This window comes from Rhodnius prolixus, unplaced genomic scaffold (assembly GCF_049639745.1).
Source record: "Rhodnius prolixus isolate KJV_2025 unplaced genomic scaffold, Rpr scaffold_8, whole genome shotgun sequence".
In the NCBI taxonomy this organism is placed as follows: domain Eukaryota; kingdom Metazoa; phylum Arthropoda; class Insecta; order Hemiptera; family Reduviidae; genus Rhodnius; species Rhodnius prolixus.
In genome coordinates this window covers 7,310,043-7,327,428 of record NW_027411593.1, presented here as the reverse complement: position 1 = coordinate 7,327,428, position 17,386 = coordinate 7,310,043, and the positions used below count along the sequence as shown (strand labels likewise).

The 17,386-nt window shown below is 35.2% G+C and overlaps 1 protein-coding gene across 4 annotated transcripts in view; it reads right to left on the bottom strand.

Moving 5' to 3' along the window:
• The window catches only part of LOC141450788 (uncharacterized), a 136,050-nt gene that overhangs the window by 24,879 nt on the left and 93,785 nt on the right, over positions 1-17,386 (bottom strand). The window contains exon 1 of one of the 4 annotated variants that reach the window (XM_074121596.1): positions 1,922-2,329. The exons of the other annotated variants lie outside the window; for them this stretch is intronic. Coding sequence (XP_073977697.1) covers positions 1,922-2,091 — 170 coding nt within the window. The 5' untranslated portion in view covers positions 2,092-2,329. Of the gene's footprint in view, positions 1-1,921; positions 2,330-17,386 lie in introns of those variants that run through there. 4 annotated transcript variants of the gene reach the window in all.

The window sequence follows — 17,386 nt, the reverse complement described above, 5'->3', positions numbered from 1 at the left end:
CAATAATCACATTAAAAGTGAATTGCTTTAACCAGTTATTAAAATTTGATGATCTAATTGTGACTACATAATATGTTCTATCTAGATGCAACACGTCTTTGTATAGTTGAACAAAAACTTGGCAACGCGTAACAACTCTAACCCAGATTTCCTCTTAAGTGGAAATTTTATCCTAGACTTTCCCTTATTACGAAGGCGAGACAAAATATTGGGATCATAACAAAAAATTTAAATATGAAGTATACACAGGAAACGTCTATTCTGGACCAAAAAAAAAAGTTTTGGTCCAGAATAGAGCGCTACTTTGGAACAGTCAGACCACTGTCTAAACTTGTTATCTTTTCTATTCTATCACATCCTTTATCAAGACATCCTGTAAAGATTGGCGAACGTCGGAGGGGAAAAAGAGTCAAACTATGAGTAACAATTTGAAGTTGGAAATACAAAGAAATGAAAGTAAAGTATGTTTGCTGGACGCCACGACACCTAATTGGTAGTTGGACGTTAAACCCGCCTGAAAAATAGGCGATTACTTTACTTTTACTCTACAAAGAAATGATCTAGAACTCTACAGCCTCAGAATTTGGAGTGTGGTATCAGACTAAAATGTAGACATCATGAAATATTCTTAATCAAAGTAAAAAATGGGCCGCTTAGGCAGTGGAATTTAAGTAAAAAAATTAGTCGGGTATAGCGTACAAACTTGGCGAACTTGACAACTTGACTCATTGCAAAAAAAAGCAAACACAGTGAGTAATATTTAATTAAAGAGAGGGAAACAACAGAAGAGAAACAGAGATCTGGTAATTTGCCTGAAAACATGAATCCTTTGCTTAAAAAAAAAAATACTTCTGATGAAGGAGCCAGAAAAAATGACTGAAACGGGGAGATAAGAACGTTTTTCAAAGCTCTTCCTTGCGCATTTACCGATTACAGCCTTCCACTTCTTCGTTAAGATCCGATTTAGAAATGAATACAAAGAAGGAGCTATGGTAGCGGTTAGAGGCAGCGGGAAGCTATTAAGCTATATACCACGGTTCTCGGGGAGGAAAAACCAAAGCCTGAGAGCCGCTCTCCAGCATTAAGAGTCAGATTAAAAGGACAGGTCTGGAGGGTGAGCTTTAGAGTGAGGGGAACCACAATAGATCCAAAGGGGTCGCAGTGGCGTAGGCCTTGAGTCCGCCAGAGTCTAATCTAATCTAAATACCACGGTTATGGGTACGATTTCTGGTCTCGAACTAGAATTTTATTTTATTCGTCTTAAAGCTCAACACCTAACCATTTCGTCGTAGCTGGAAGTGAAGCCTGTCTAAGAATGCAATATGTTTCAAAGAAAATAAAAGCAAAAGTTTTTTTTGAAAAGAAACAGAAAAAACAAAAGCACTTCCGGATGAGCGATTTTAACCAAAATCTGATCTTAAAAAGCCTCCTAAGATAGTTATTCCAAAAATCAAATTATTTGAATTCAACGTGATTTTAAGTTTTGTCGCTCAATCAGGCCCTAGGCTATTCCACCTCCCATTTTTAAGTTTGTAAATTATATGAGAGATAATAAAATACACCACTACAGTGATACATGACTAAAACAGTGTTTTAGTGTTCACTGTTTTTAGAATAGTGTAATTTTAATTTTGCTAACAATTTGAATGTAGGCCCCTCTTGTTCTTGAGGCCTTAGGCTGAAGCCTAGATAGCCTATAGGAAAATCCGGCTCTGCGCTCAATACACCTACACACTCAAAAGAAAGAGACGCACCACTTTTAACTTAAAACGAGTACTTCCGTTGCAAAATCAAAATCCAAAGCTAACTAAATCGCAATAACAAGCTCTAAGAGGAAGTACAACAATAACTTTAATAAAATCTTTATAATATTGTTACTGTTTATGTAAATAAAAAATGGTTTACATTCTGCTCTACTTACATCATACTCTCAACTTGTTTCGAGATTCCTTTATCTTCAACGACACGTCCTCTTGGCAAAGTGGATACGATATTGTTGGCCTGTTGGTTATAATTACCAAGAATACCTCTGTACATGTTATACACCATCTTCCGAACATGTGGATCGCTTGTATCCACTTTACTAGCCATGATCTTCTACTATCCTGAGATCTACGAGGAGATGTACTAGTATTTGATTTAAAAAAAAAAAAGGAAAAAAAAAAATTTTTATCCCCCGGGTAGCAGTAAAAATCGTTCCCTTCAAAACCTGCCCCAACTGATCGGAAGTATGGAATAGCACTGGAGCCGGTAACCGGTCGCTACAGGGCCAACGTATTACTCTACCGTCCGGGGGGTACTCCCCGTCTGTGTGTGAGGAACTGGAATTAAGAAAAGTGAATGTGGTGGGGGCGGGACAGACTAGGTAATGACGTCACATATCAAGCTATCTCTCTTCGATTACTCCAGGCTCATAATTACTGACTCATTGCTTTTTGCTGGTTTTTTTTTTTTTCTTGTTTCCGGACAGAATTCTGGCCGCCCATTCGGAACTTACTTATACGAATGTTTTGTATTAAAAAAAAAAAAAAAAATTAATAATAAAAATTAAACAGCCATGTGAGATTTCCGGTAACATTATGTATGATGATTCAGGAGAGGTTTGGTCGTGAATTTAATATGATGTATTTTTAAAAACCAAAAAAAAATGGTGCAAACTCTTAAGATTTTCTCTCATCGGAAAAATGAGCTAAAAAAATAGCTAGAAACCACACGCGGGTATTGTTCCGGTCGAGATGCCAGTTGTTAAACCTAAATTACAATACCGTTTTTTTGGGGGGGGGGGAATGGGACTTCCGCTCAATCGTTTTATTTCAAATTTGTTGTTTTACAAACATGATGACTTCCTTTTAGCATTTTACAAGGAAAACGAGCTCTTAAATTAAACTTAAATCACACTTTAGATCCTCTTAACCCTTTCCCCTTAACCAAAACTGCCTTAAAAAAAAATTATTTTTCACTTATAAGTTTTGGAACTAGACGCAGGGGTCGGCAACCCACGGCTCTTTTATCCAAATTGTGTGGCTCTTCAGCCTGTCCAAAATAAATTGTATATTTCCATTTTATTGAAACAAATGAAAATTTCATTTATTAAAGATATTTTATTAAAAAGAATTTTAAATGTGATTGGTTTGAAGTTGAATAGAATTATATTAAAATACAGGACGTAATATATAGGACTGCCGCCATTTTCATTCAAACACAGGTTTAGTTATTATTTATTTCTTTATTTACTTTGCAATATGTGAAAATAAATATATAAAACATTTAAATGTTATTGAATGTCATAAAATAATAATTTGTGAAAATACAAATGATCTACAGAGGTTTTTACACTATCATCCTTGCGGCTCTTGGTTAAAATAGATTGCCGACCCCTGTACTAGAGAAACACGAATTTAAAAGTAAATCTCCGGAAAAGGATTTGAGAAAATCGCAAGAGAAAACACAGTAAAACAAAGTCACTTCCGGTAGTTAATTACAAAATGGTGGGTCTCATAGTTGCAGCAAGTTGAAATTTTCTATTTCATTCCAAAATTATCCAACACTTCCACAAACCGTTCCATACACATAAACTGATATCAAACTAAGTCCTAAGGCTGAGAGAAGGTCCATGGCCTTGTAATCACCTGATTTCCAAGTCCAGAAAAGAAGAACAACCTTCGAATTTAATTTTTTTAATTAAAGCGCAAAAACGCAAAAGTATCCATCGTACAAAGTATGCATAAATTTTTTGCCGTTCAAGAGGAAAACGCACTGTGTATTTCCTGTTAAAATTGAATGTTTGCCCTAAATGGCAGCACTTTAACGTGAGATAAAAAAGAAGGTAAAATGTAAACAAATAAAAAAAAAAGCAAATTTAATCATTGCAAAGAGTAAAAAATAAACTGTTTAGATAAGTAAACTGATTGCAAAAATAACTACTCATGCACGTCAATCTGTTGACATTAATAGGAAAATTAATGATTTTATTATTGGTTTGGAGGGGGTAATCAGATATTTTCCAATTTTTTGGCAAAACTTTCACGTGGCCTGATGATTGATTGTTGGACACGTGTCTCAATCTAATACTTTCCAACGCTTTCCATTAATAACTAAGAGCTAAACTTTAATCACTAACCGGAGAGGTTTTTTCCATAGTTTATGATATTATCCTTTGTTAAGTATGAAACAGGAAAAAACCACCATTTTCTTTATCAATTTTACAGCTTAAAAGTAAACAAACACATACACACACCCGAATCACAAGATATCTTTTGTTATTACGTCAAGGTAAATATTATATTTTGCGGATATTATATAATACCTTGGCACTTGCTTACAAGACCTACGTACGTCCCATTCTTGAATATGGAGCAGAACTGCTTATTACTTCCCCAGAGAATTTAATACAAAAAATTGAGCGGACACAAAATAAGGCTCTTCGTATTATTATTGGGGCCCCAAAGTCCACGCCGATCGAGGCTATGCTGCTTCAAGCCAAGTTAGAACCCATGTACATCCGTCGAGAAGAAGCAGCCTTAAAAATGTACGAGAGGATGAAACGATTAAACTTTGATAACTGGGAAGCGAAAAGACCCCCTAGCGTCAGGCTAAAGACCCAGGTCTCATTCTGGTCTAAAGTAGAAGAGCTATGCTGCCTTGATAATCTATGTGCTCCGTTGCAATCTCTCACATCCAAATCCGATCGAATCCCAAGCAGACTTACACCAGCTGTCTTTCAACTATTACAGCCTGCATACAAAGAGAGTATCGTTGGAATTAAGGGCATGTGTCCTCGAGACTATCCATAAGTGGTACCCTAATCTTCCTTGGACCCACGTATACGAGGGGGTACCCAAAAATAACCGGAATTGCGTTGCCGCGCATGGAGCTTATGTAGTACGCATTTCTGCCGCTAGACGTGTATAGCGCAATTCCTTGCCAGTTCAGTCCTGCCTGTGTTGTCTGCCTGGCTTGTTCTGTTCATCTGCAGTGATTGTTTTTACCAGCGCTGTTTTGTTCTTTTTTCGTTTTTTATGATGGCAAGTTTAAGTGAACAACGTGCAGCTCTGAAATTTTGTTTTCTACTCGGCAAAAATGCTGCTGAAAGTGTTTTAATGTTGAAAACAGCTTACAAAGATGACGCTATGGGAAAAACTCAAGTATACGAGTGGTTTACTCGGTTTAAAAATGGCGACATGTCGATTGATGACAAACCTCGTTCTGGACGTCCATCAACTGCCCGAATCGACGAAAATGTTGAAAAAATTCGAGAGCCGGTGTTCACAGACCGTCGACAGACAATTTATCAACTGTCAGAGAGTAGTGGGTTATCTTGGAGCTCGGTTCAGCGAATTTTAACGGAAGATTTGGGGATGAAAAGGGTTGCTGCCAAGTTTGTTCCTCGAGTTCTGACTGACAATCAAAAAGAACATCGAGTTGAAACATGTCGTGCTTTGAAACAACAGCTTGAAACTGATCCAGACTTTCTGTCAAAGGTCATTACTGGTGATGAGTCATGGTGCTATGGTTATGACCCAGAAACAAAGCAACAGTCGAGCCAATGGAAGACGTCATCTTCACCCCGACCAAAAAAATGTCGTCAAGTCAAGTCAAACATCAAAACAATGCTGATTTGCTTTTTTGATGCCAAAGGCGTAGTCCATTCAGAGTTTGTCCCCCCAGGTCAGACCGTCAATCAAACCTTGTATTTGGAAGTTTTGAAAAGATTGCGCAATAGTGTTCGCCAAAAAAGACCCGATTTGTGGCAAACAGGAGACTGGTTCTTCCACCACGACAATGCACCTGCACACACAGCCATCTCTGTTACACAGTTTTTGGCTAAAAATGGCATGGTTCCGCTGCCCCACGCACCTTACTCGCCTGACCTGGCTCCGTGCGACTTTTTCTTATTTCCACGCATGAAAAAGGGCATGAAAGGTCACCGATTTGACAACATTGAAGAGGTCAAGAAAAAAACGAAGAAGGAGCTGTCAGCCATTTCTAAAGATGACTACAAAAAAATGTTTCGAACAGTGGAAGCACCGGTGGGACAAATGTATTAGTTGTAATGGAGAGTATTTTGAAGAGGATAAGGTTGTTCTGTAAAAAATTTGTAAATAAATAGCTTTTAAAAAATAATTCCGGTTTTTTTTGGGTACCCCCTCGTACATAACTGGCTCTGCTGAAGAAGCAAGGAAAAATGCAGGAGCCGGCGTCTATTCAGTGCATTTCCAAATGTCAGTAGCCGTGGGCAGAAATGCATCCAATTTTGACGGCAAGATTATGGCAATAGAAGTGGCTCTGGCCGAATTAGTTGAGAGAAAGTATACGCACATTGTCTTGCTCATTGATTCACGGGCGGCGATAGCGGAGGTCACAAACCCAGCTTTTAGTTCCTCGGATAGTGTGAGTAATTGCAAGTAGTCTGCTGGAGAGGCTACTGTTCCGTCCCACCAGGATAGTACTGCAGTGGATCCCAGCTCACTGTGCACTACAAGGTAACGAGGAAGCCGACAAACTTGCAAAACTGGGTGCCCAAAAGGTACAGCCCGAAAATGCGATTAAGTACCTTACAGCAAAAAAAGAATATTAAGGGTCACATGTTGGAAAAAACTACAAGAAATGCTGAAAGGGAAAGCGGAGGGCAAAATCTGGGACTCATTGTTAAATCCAGCAGATCCGTGTTCCCACAAATCTTCCACGTAGGACAGAGGTGGCGTTGTTTTGGATGAAAACGGGCCATGACTATTTACAAAAAAGAACAAAAAAAAAAATGAGTAAGTTGGAATCTACAAAATTAAAGTTCGTAAAAGATATGCGAGATTTTGTTACTCAAGAAGAAAAAGAGTCACAATCTTTAGTTAGAGCTCAAAAAAAAGTACCACCACTAGAAATGAGCTGTAATGACAACCCATCTTGCACCATCAGAATTCCTTTGTTTTGTTTTTTGTTTTTAAATCTTACAAGAAATCATCATTATTACTGACGTCAAGAATCACAAAGCAACGGATAAACGGAAACAAACATCTACAAACTGACTCACAAATACAATAACAAAGAATTGTTTACTTCAGACGTAAATTAAACTGTGAAATGAGACAGACACAAGTATAACGTATAAATATAATTGAAGGTTATTTTCGTAAAACAAAATTTAGTAAGAAACAAATAACTAATCAAAAAAACAGTAAAATAACTAATATTAAACAAAGCCAAAGCCCTGAATGTATATTTTTAAAAAATAAAAATAAATAACACAGTATTCAAAATATTATTGGAATGATTCATTGCCATTTTTGGCAGAGAAATCATTTTCTGGCCAAGACAGAAAATTTTATTTTAATTTCATTTTAGAAACAAGGTCAAAAATAATAATGGCGGCCAAATATATTTTATTCAAAATTTACTGGGTGAGCAATTTTTTTTGTTTTTTTAATTAATTAATTATAATATATATATCTTTAATTAAATTTTATTGTATTAAAACTGTCCGGTAGGACAGTTGTATAAGGATTGATCGTCAAAAAGTGCACGAAAAAGCGTAACGTTAAAAAACACCCAACTTTGACAATTTTTTTCTCTTTTTCTGTAAAAGATAAAATTCCCAAATTTTCTTTAAAATATAGGGCAAACCCTCCTTTATAACTGTAATTTTTTTTGCAACCCCCCAGACCTAATAGATTTTGAGAAAAAAGTTGCCGAAAATGAGCAAAAACGGCATTTTCAGAAATTGTTGTTGTTGTTCTTCTTCTTCTTCTTGTTGTTGTTGTTACCTTTTTTGTAAACTACGTAGCGCCTAAACGCGAGAACCGATTTTCATGAATGAGGTGACATTCGATTCGGAATTTTATGTAGATGTGCCTTTTGGGGGTCTCGACGCTGTACACCGAATTAGAGAGGAGTTAGCCCCCTTTATGTAAGGCCCCCTTCAAAATTATTATTACTAATTACTCTGTAAATCTTAGCCCGATTTTGATAAAATTTGGTAGGATGATAGAGTTAGGGCTCCCCTACGTAACGTTAAAGCGGCGATCTGCTCTTACACTAGTTAAGGGGAAGTATAGCAATCGTTTCAAATTATCGACAAGTGAACTGATTTTCATGAATGAAGTGTCATTCGAATCGAAATTTTGTACAGATTTGCACTTTAAAAGTCTCGTCGCTACGCCTCATATGGAGGGGAGTTTGCCCCACCCAAGTAAGGCCGTTTCTAAAACTATTATTACCAATATTTCTATAACGCTTTGTCCGATTTTGATAAAATTTAGCACGAAGAAGTGATTAAAGCTCCTCTACATGGCTGTGAAGTGCCATCATGCTCTTACACCTACTAAGAGGAAGTACTGAAATCGTTAAAATTATCAATGGGTGAACCTATTTACATTAATGAATTGTCGTTCGATTCAAAATCTTTGCCTCTTTGCCTTTTAGGGAGAAGTACTGTAATCGCCCGTTTATTTTTCTTACTCCTCTTAAAAGGAAGGTCTGAAATCGCAGTTTAAATTTGCTTTTTACGTACAAATACCTTCCTATTTTATATAAAAAGGCTTTCTCAAAAAAATTGTTATTGAGGATGGTTTGGGGACCGCAACTATAATCATTCTTTAAAAAGATCTCTCCAGTGGTAGTTACGGTTCCTACTTAACACCTTATCAGGTTATAATGTTAGAATTGCTTATTCCAAATTTAAAAAAAACAGTAAAGCAGATATGTAACTTAGCAAAATAGACAAAAATGAAAATCTATCCAAAAGGTACAAAAATCTCCTTAACAAAAACTTACAGTTTAAAAAGTTAAGTATAAGGGGTTGATTAAACGCCAAAAGGTACACAAATCAGCAAGTATCCAACATTTCATTCAAGCTTAGTTGATATAATTTAAGTAATTTTGCTGCATTAACTTTTCCTTCACATTTTTTAGAATTTATTAGATGTCACAGAACCTTATGCTGGCCATTTTCATCTACAAAAAATTTGTTCAAGTAGCACTGTAGATTGACTGTAATATCTATTAATCTATAATAATCAAACTATTAATTACAGGTTAAAAAGAAAACGTTATAAAAAATAAAAAAAATTACGAGGCTACAAAATTTAAAAACTTTTTAAAAAAAATGCTTACACCAACATACATCAATGATTTCGATTATTTTATTTTTAATAAAAATCGTCTGTTTAAGTTCATTCTTCGATTAAAGTAATTGTTATTTTATGTAGTAGTCAAACGTTTATAATAATAGGTAATAATTATCTGGCTTTATAGAAAATAATATAGTTTTCTTCAATCACACTCTCAATGTAGCTGTTCTTCTCACAATGTTATATATATGTTATGTAATATAAAATAAATAAGTATTGCATACTTTTAGGACAGCTAATTATTCCAGTATTTTACTGTAAGTAAAATTAAATTACAATAGAGAAATGAATAATTGTTGAATAATCTACTTGTTATTAACTGTGTGTTATTTGTTCTCACGAATATTTCGGTTAGACGAATTCAAGTCTGAAATATTGTTTTAAATCCTCCGTGATTCAAATTTAAACAGTAGCCGACTCTAACTTTGTCTTTTTCTACTTTAACATGCATGTATAAGATGTGACAACTTCAGAATAAAGGGCATATTAAAGATAAATCAGAAGAATAATAATTATTTGGAATAGAGTTAAAATAAAGTACCTATTTAAAAACGAAGATATAATATACATTTTATCATAATTATAACCAAATAATATTATGAACGAACAGGCCAGCATAAGGGTCTGTGACATCTAATAAATTCTAAAAAATGTGAAGGAAAAGTTAATGCAGCAAAATTACTTAAATTATATCAACTAAGCTTGAATGAAATGTTGGATACTTGCTGATTTGTGTACCTTTTGGCGTTTAATCAACCCTTATACTTAACTTTTTAAACTGTAAGTTTTTGTTAAGGAGATTATTTAATATAATTAAAAATCACGAGTTTTTAAACGAATATTGACATTTTTCTTTAAGTTCTGAAAACATTAAAGTTAAAAGACTTAATGTAAAGTTTAGCAACAGTTTTATTTTATATCACTTTTTATCTACTAATTTTTTTGGTAAAATTAATTGTGTCTAAATATAATTACTACCATTTATTTGTTTACTTTTTCTATGTCATAACAAAAAGAGTTAGTCTATTTTTATGTTACTTTTATTTCTATTGTTTATATTGTATTATTACTGTTATTATTTCGTCTTTTTTGTAATAATAATAATAATAATAATAATAATATACTTTTATTGAAATACGAGGGTCGTTTGAAAAGTCCGTGCAAAGTCAGAGAGATAGCACCACTGGCGCGTATCGAGGTTATGTTTAGTTAGTAGCATCTCTTGGAAGAACACACACCAAGTTTCAGCCAGATCGGTCTATTTCTTTGTGTTTGGCATTCGTTTGAATCGAGGAAGTCGAGTGATTTTCAAAAAATGGACGAAAAAGAATTTCGTGTGTTGATTAAACACTACTTTATGAAAGGCAAAACGCCTCAGGAGACTAAAGAGAAGCTTGATAAACATTATGGTGACTCTGCACCTTCGATTAGAACAGTTTATAAGTGGTTTCAAAATTTTCTGGAGTGGCCATATGGGCACAAGTGACGCTGAACGTTCTGGACGCCCTGTTGAGGTTACTACTCCAGAAATCATTGATAAAATCCATGATATGGTGATGGATGTCAGAAGAGTGAAGGTGCGTGAGATTGCTAGTGCTGTGGGCATCTCGAATGAACGGGTACATAACATTTGGACATGACAAAGCTATCCGCAAGATGGGTGCCGCGATTGCTCACGCTTGAATCGTGTGAAGTGTTGCAAGGACGGTTTGCAGCTGTTCCAGAAGAATCCGCAGGACTTTAAGCGTCGTTTCGTCACTGTGGATGAAACATGGATACATCACTACACTCCTGAGACCAAAGAACAATCTAAACAATGGGTTATCTGCGCCAAAAAAGGCGAAGACCGTTCCTTCGGCCGGAAAGATTATGGCGACTGTCTTTTGGGATTCGCAAGGAATAATCCTCATCGACTATCTGGAAAAGGGTAAAACTATTACAGGTGCATATTATTCATCGTTATTGGACCGTTTGAAAACCGAGCTGCAAGAAAAACGCCCACGATTGGCCCACAAAAAAAGTCCTTTTCCATCACGACAACGCACCAGCTCACACCTCAGCAGTTGTGGTCGCAAAATTAATGGAAATAGGGTTCCAACTCGTTTCACATCCCCCCTATTCTCCAGACTTGGCTCCCTCGGACTACTATTTCTTCCCCAATATGAAGAAATGGCTGGCGGGAAAAAGATTTTATTCAAACGAGGAGGTGATTGCAGAAACGAATGGCTATTTTTCAGACTTGGACAAATCCTATTATTCGGAAGGGATCAACAAACTAGAGCAGCGTTGGACGAAGTGTATAAGCCTAAAAGGAGACTATGTTGAAAAATAAAAAAGGTTTACCCCAAAAAATTAAGTAGTTTTTATTTTTGCACGGACTTTTCAAACGACCCTCGTAGAAAAGAAAATTAACAAAAATTCTTGAATACAAAGTATGTACGGCTTGGAATAAATTCCGTCAGCCGGAGGTTGGGGTTTCACAAAATATCAAATATATATACTCTTTAACAAAAACTTACAGTTTAAAATGTTAAGTATAAGGGTTGATTTGGATAGATTTTCCTTTTTGTATGTTCTACAAAGTTACATATCTGCTTTACAGATTTTATTAAAATTGGGAATAATAAATTTTAATTGTATCATTATAACCTGAAAAGGTGTCAAGTCGGAGTTACTACCACTGGAGAGATCTTTTTAAAGAATGATTATAGTTGCGGTCCCCCAAACTATCCTCAATAACAATTTTTTTGAGAAAGCGTTTTGAATAAAATAGGAAGGTAATTTGTACGTAAATAGCAAAATTAAACTGCGATTTCAGTACTTCCCTTTAAGAGGAGTAAGAAAAATAAACTGCGATTACAGTACTTCTCCCTAAAAGGCAAAGAGGCAAAGATTTTGAATCGAACTACAATTCATTGATGAAAATCGGTTCACTCATTGAAAATTTTAACGATTGCAGTCTTTCCTCTTAGTAGGTGTAAGAGCATGATGGCACTTCACAGCCACGTAGAGGAGCTTTAACCACTTATTCGGGCTGAATTTTATCAAAATCGGACTAAGCGTTATAGAAATATTGGTAATAATAGTTTTAGAAAGGGCCTTACTTGGGTGGGGCAAACTCCCCTCCTTATGAGGCACAGCGTCGAGACTTTTAAAGTGCAAATCTGTACAAAATTTCGATTCGAATGACACTTCATTCATGAAAATCGGTTCACGTTTCGATAATTTGAAACGATTGCTATACTTCCCCTTAACAAGTGTAAGAGCAGATCGTCGCTTTAATGTTACGTAGGGGAGCCCTAACCCTGTCATCCTACCAAATTTTATCAAAATCGGGCTAAGATTTACATAGTAATTAATGATAATAATTTTGGAGGGGGCCTTACTTAAAAGGGGCTAACTCCTCTCCCATTCCATGTACAGCGTCGAGACCCCCAAAAGGCACGTCTACATAACATTCCGACTCGAATGATACCTCATTCATGAAAATCGGTTCCCGCGTTTAGGCGCTACGTTGTTTACAAAAAAGGTAACAACAACAAGAAGAAGAAGAAGAAGAAGAACAATTTTTGAAAATGCCGTTTTTGCTCATTTTCAGCATCTTTTTTTTCAAAATCTATCAAATCTAGGTTGTTGCAAAAAAATTACAGTTATAAAGGAGGATTTGCCCTGTATTATAAAGAAAATTTGGGAATTTTATCTTTTATAGAAAAAGAGAAAAAAATTGTCAAAGTTGGGTGTTTTTCAACGTTACGCTTTTTCGTGCAGTTTTTGATGATCAACCCTCCTACCGGACAGTTTTAATATACTTATTAACAAATAAAACAAGATAAGAAGACTTAAAATCAAAAAGTGCCAAAAAAATAAAATAAAATAATTTAACTACAATGAAGTGATATAAAATAAAACAAGAAAAAACAGAAATATGCAATATTCCAGCAATTTAATAATTAAATTCTTGGACAAGGAAATATCGGTACTGCCATGCACGACTAGCAAATATAATTAAATTTTTATTAAAAGAGTTTAGTAAAGTGACCATCTCAGCCTCAGAAAAGGTAGACGCACCCAGATACCTTGTTCGAAATTCTGACAGTATGGGACACACTGCCAAAAAATGCATAATATCTTCCCTAACATTCAAATTACATAAAGAGCAGAGTTCAATTTGCCTTTCGACCCAAGGAGTACAGTTTAAAAACAACAACTCTCCTCTCAATTTAAAAAACCAGCAAAGATCTTTTAATGGGTAAGAGTTGGCCTGGGAATCTCGCTCAAAAGAAAAAAGATTTAACGAGAAGTTTAGTTTTTTATAGAACAAAAACTTTGTCGACGATCTGGCTTTTACTACACACTCTTCCCGATGCGCCAGCCTAACAGTATCCAACAGAACAGGCAACTGACCACTCCATAGATGCATATTCTCAACTGAGGGGAAGAAACCAGTAGAATATTTGTCAAAAAGATTAATCCAGTGTTCAAACCAGAATACTTTACGTTTAATTACTTCCAATGCAAGTATTCTAGGAAGACGGTACTCAGGTAGATTCAAAACTTTTAGACAATATTTGAAATGCAGTCTCAGGGTAAACACCTCCAACAAGTCCACACCAGTCTCTAAATACAATATAAAATTCAATACAATCGTCTTTTTTGTAATTACTGTTGATGCTTTGTAAATTGACTCAACCTTAGCTGTTAGAAATTTATCTTAAAAGCAATAAAAACGTTTTGAAGTTACTTAAATGTAAACAAGTTTTTTATTGATCGATCAGTACATGTGTTTTGTATGATTCTATGAAATTCTAAGTATGAATAACAAAACAAGGCTTCTCACTTCTTTTATTAAATTTATCAGTACATGTGTTTTGTATGATTCTATGAAATTCTAAGTATGAATAACAAAACAAGGCTTCTCACTTCTTTTATTAAATTTATCAGTACATGTGTTTTGTATGATTCTATGAAATTCTAAGTATGAATAACAAAACAAGGCTTCTCACTTCTTTTATTAAATTTATCAGTACATGTGTTTTGTATGATTCTATGAAATTCTAAGTATGAATAACAAAACAAGGCTTCTCACTTCTTTTATTAAATTTATCAGTACATGTGTTTTGTATGATTCTATGAAATTCTAAGTATGAATAACAAAACAAGGCTTCTCACTTCTTTTCTTAAATTTATCAGAACTATATTCTTTAAAAACAGATAAAAAAACGATAGAAAAGTTTTGATTCTTTTAGAACACAAATCTGATTAGTTGCAACACGTGCAACTAACAGGTGTGCTAAAATGTTTCTAAAAGTCCGACAATTTGGGCATTGTCGCGAGTGTGTTCACGTGTACTTCCGGTAAAAATACGAAGAAAAAAAATTAAAAATCTTCACGTAATTTTTAATTGAATAAATAATTGGCATCTCTTCTAAAGTCTATTTAGACAAAAATTGACTGCCTCCCCGACTAAAGCTAATTTTATTTTAATTATTTTTTTTTTAATTACATCAAATCTGGCAGAAGTTAGAAGTTAAGAATTTCTAAAATGTCGGCATCAATAAATTCCACAATAAAATAGTGGAGACATTTGAATGTAAATGCATAGTGGAGAAGGTAGTAGGTCCGTGCGATTGTGCAGTTTGGATCTGTTTTTCTTTTTTTGCAACAACCAGTTTGCTCGCTTGCAATTCTCATTCCTTTTTACTGCCATGGCTACACTGAGCGACTGAAATTCCTCCCAACCTAACCTCTCACAGCATTCGCTAGAACATCCGCTGCTCAACTTTTTAAAGAAATAATTTAATTGAAATGATTTTCAATTTGAACATTGCTTTTTTGGTGGCTGATTCATTAAACTTAAATGAAGAAAAATTATTGCCAATTTCAGTCATTATTTTTTGCCCTTCTTTCGACCTAGGGGCTGTCATCTTCAGGGCTTATATTTAATAACAATTATAATTTGTTCTACATCGTTAACATTAAACTGTCTTCTGCCCTTACCGCTTAAGCGTAGTACACAATACTCGCATACGTCTACAGAAAACTGAAGCTATAATGACTTACAGGTGGGTTAAGAACCATGTTGGTTTCGAGGGCAATAAAAGGGCTGATTTTCTTGCCCCCCCCCCAAAGCGTCGAAGCAGGATAGTTACAATCAATTTCCGCAGTCCGTTTTCGTAAAAAGAAAAAGCACTATCCGGAAACAAATCATTCTAGTTTGGATCCAGGGTCAATACTGATCGTATTGGCGGGATTCAGACGGAAGTTACATCACAAAAAGCCACTTTCCTTCACTGACTCTAAGAAAAAGATTAATTAGCTCTAAATGTGAGCTAAATTCTTATACAGTTTGTGGTGAATTCCAAGTTTAACTGCGTTAGATTCAACTTGATAGCATCGTCTACCCTAAAAATGGATAGCGCTTCTCAAAACAGCGAACCACCTGGATTTACGACTGGTTCCATGTTGCTTGGGGCTAGATCCATCCTGATTCGAATGGTAAATCTTCAAGATTGGGCTTCTTCGCGTTAATTCAATTAATTTATTATTAATGCTTTTAAATTTTTAGATAATTAATTCTACAACAAAATTTATATTAAAATTTGACATAAATATAGAAAATTTCGACACGATCCTAAAGTATATATATATATATATTTAATGATTTAAGGCGCATCAACAGCTGAGGTTATTAGCGCCCGGAGCTTTTTTCAGTGCACTGTCGGCCTCTGGACAGTGAGCTCGTTACAGACAACACTGTCCATCACCGGACTGTAGCTGTAAGAAGCTGCTAGGAAGAGAAAATCTAAGGGTCAGCAGCTGGATTCGAACCCGGGACCTCCGCGTGGGAGTCCAGTATGCTAACCTCATAGCTAATCCCTTCCCTCCTAAAGTATTTCTTCACAGTGTATTTCACGCTTAAATATTTTAAATTATAAACCCAAAAAGCTTTTATATATATAATACAAAAAGAGTGTGACACATGCATGAAAGAAAGCATATTAGAGTAACTTCTGAAAAAAATAAAGCCGATTAGAAAGGCATAACGAAATGGCTTAAGACATAATCTATACTTTTAAACATATTTCAGAACGTGTAAAGAGGGGGGAGGGAAAGGATGGATCCCAAGGGGGCTTTGCTAAGGGGGACTTGGTATGGACATTCCTAAAATACCAGACAACTTACGAACACTTAAGAGACCCTAAGTGAAACACTCCCTAGCTGGCTCAAATATTTCTGTCTCATATCAAGATTTTAATCATGGTAAATAGTTTTTTAATAAGGTCGTTAAAAGTATTTAACGGTCCTTTTCTGTGACGTAGCCAAGAATTAAGGGCAGAAAATTCAGCTAATTATCGCACATACTGGGGTATACCTAGGAGCTTTCCACGTAAATGGAAAAAGTTGAATCCTGAATTATAAGGATTAAAAAGTGCACATGAATTTGAGAGGAAGTTGGTTTCATAAAACACTTAACCGGAAATTCCAGAACTTACGTCATTCTTTTTTTTTTTTTTTTTTTGAGATTTTATCGAAAACCGCCCGAAGATTTTGTTTCCTTTAAACTTCGTAATTTGAATTACACACTTCAGTACCAGGGAAGGGATTATTTCAGCTGTCCCGGTGATGGACAGTGTTGTCTGTAACGAGCTCACTGCCCAGAGGCCGACAGTGCACTCCAAAAAAGCTCCGAGCGCTAATGACCTTCAATAAGATTCAGTTAAAAATACAAAAAACCAAACCACGTGACCAAATTGATCTACCAAATTTCTGAATTGTTAAAATAACAATTGTAAATGGTGATAAAAGAGGAAATAATATGATCTATTCTACCGAATTTCTTTATATATTTTCTCTTTTTTGGCACCTATTCAGAAAACATTAAAAAAATATATATACATTTCAATGTACTCCGCCTTAAGTTCTATTTTTAGAATTAAAAGTGTTTTTGGCAATGTGGTAAACGATATACATTTAATGTGAACCTAGGCTTGTCTGACGAGAAAAAAACGTCTTAACGTTTGATTTGTTATTTTACTTTCTTAATCTGTTTCAGCTAGAAGTTCATTGCTCAGCAACTCACAGTGTAAGGTTCTTCGGCTAGTGAGGGGTGATGTAGCCTTCAATCTAAGGTGCTACTTCACTGAAATGTACAATATTACCATTTTGATGGAACGAATTAAGAGTGAAATTACTGAGGCAATTCTAATAATTTGGTATCTTTTAATTAGGCAGTAAATTGAAAGTTACCGCTTTAGGAGAAGTGT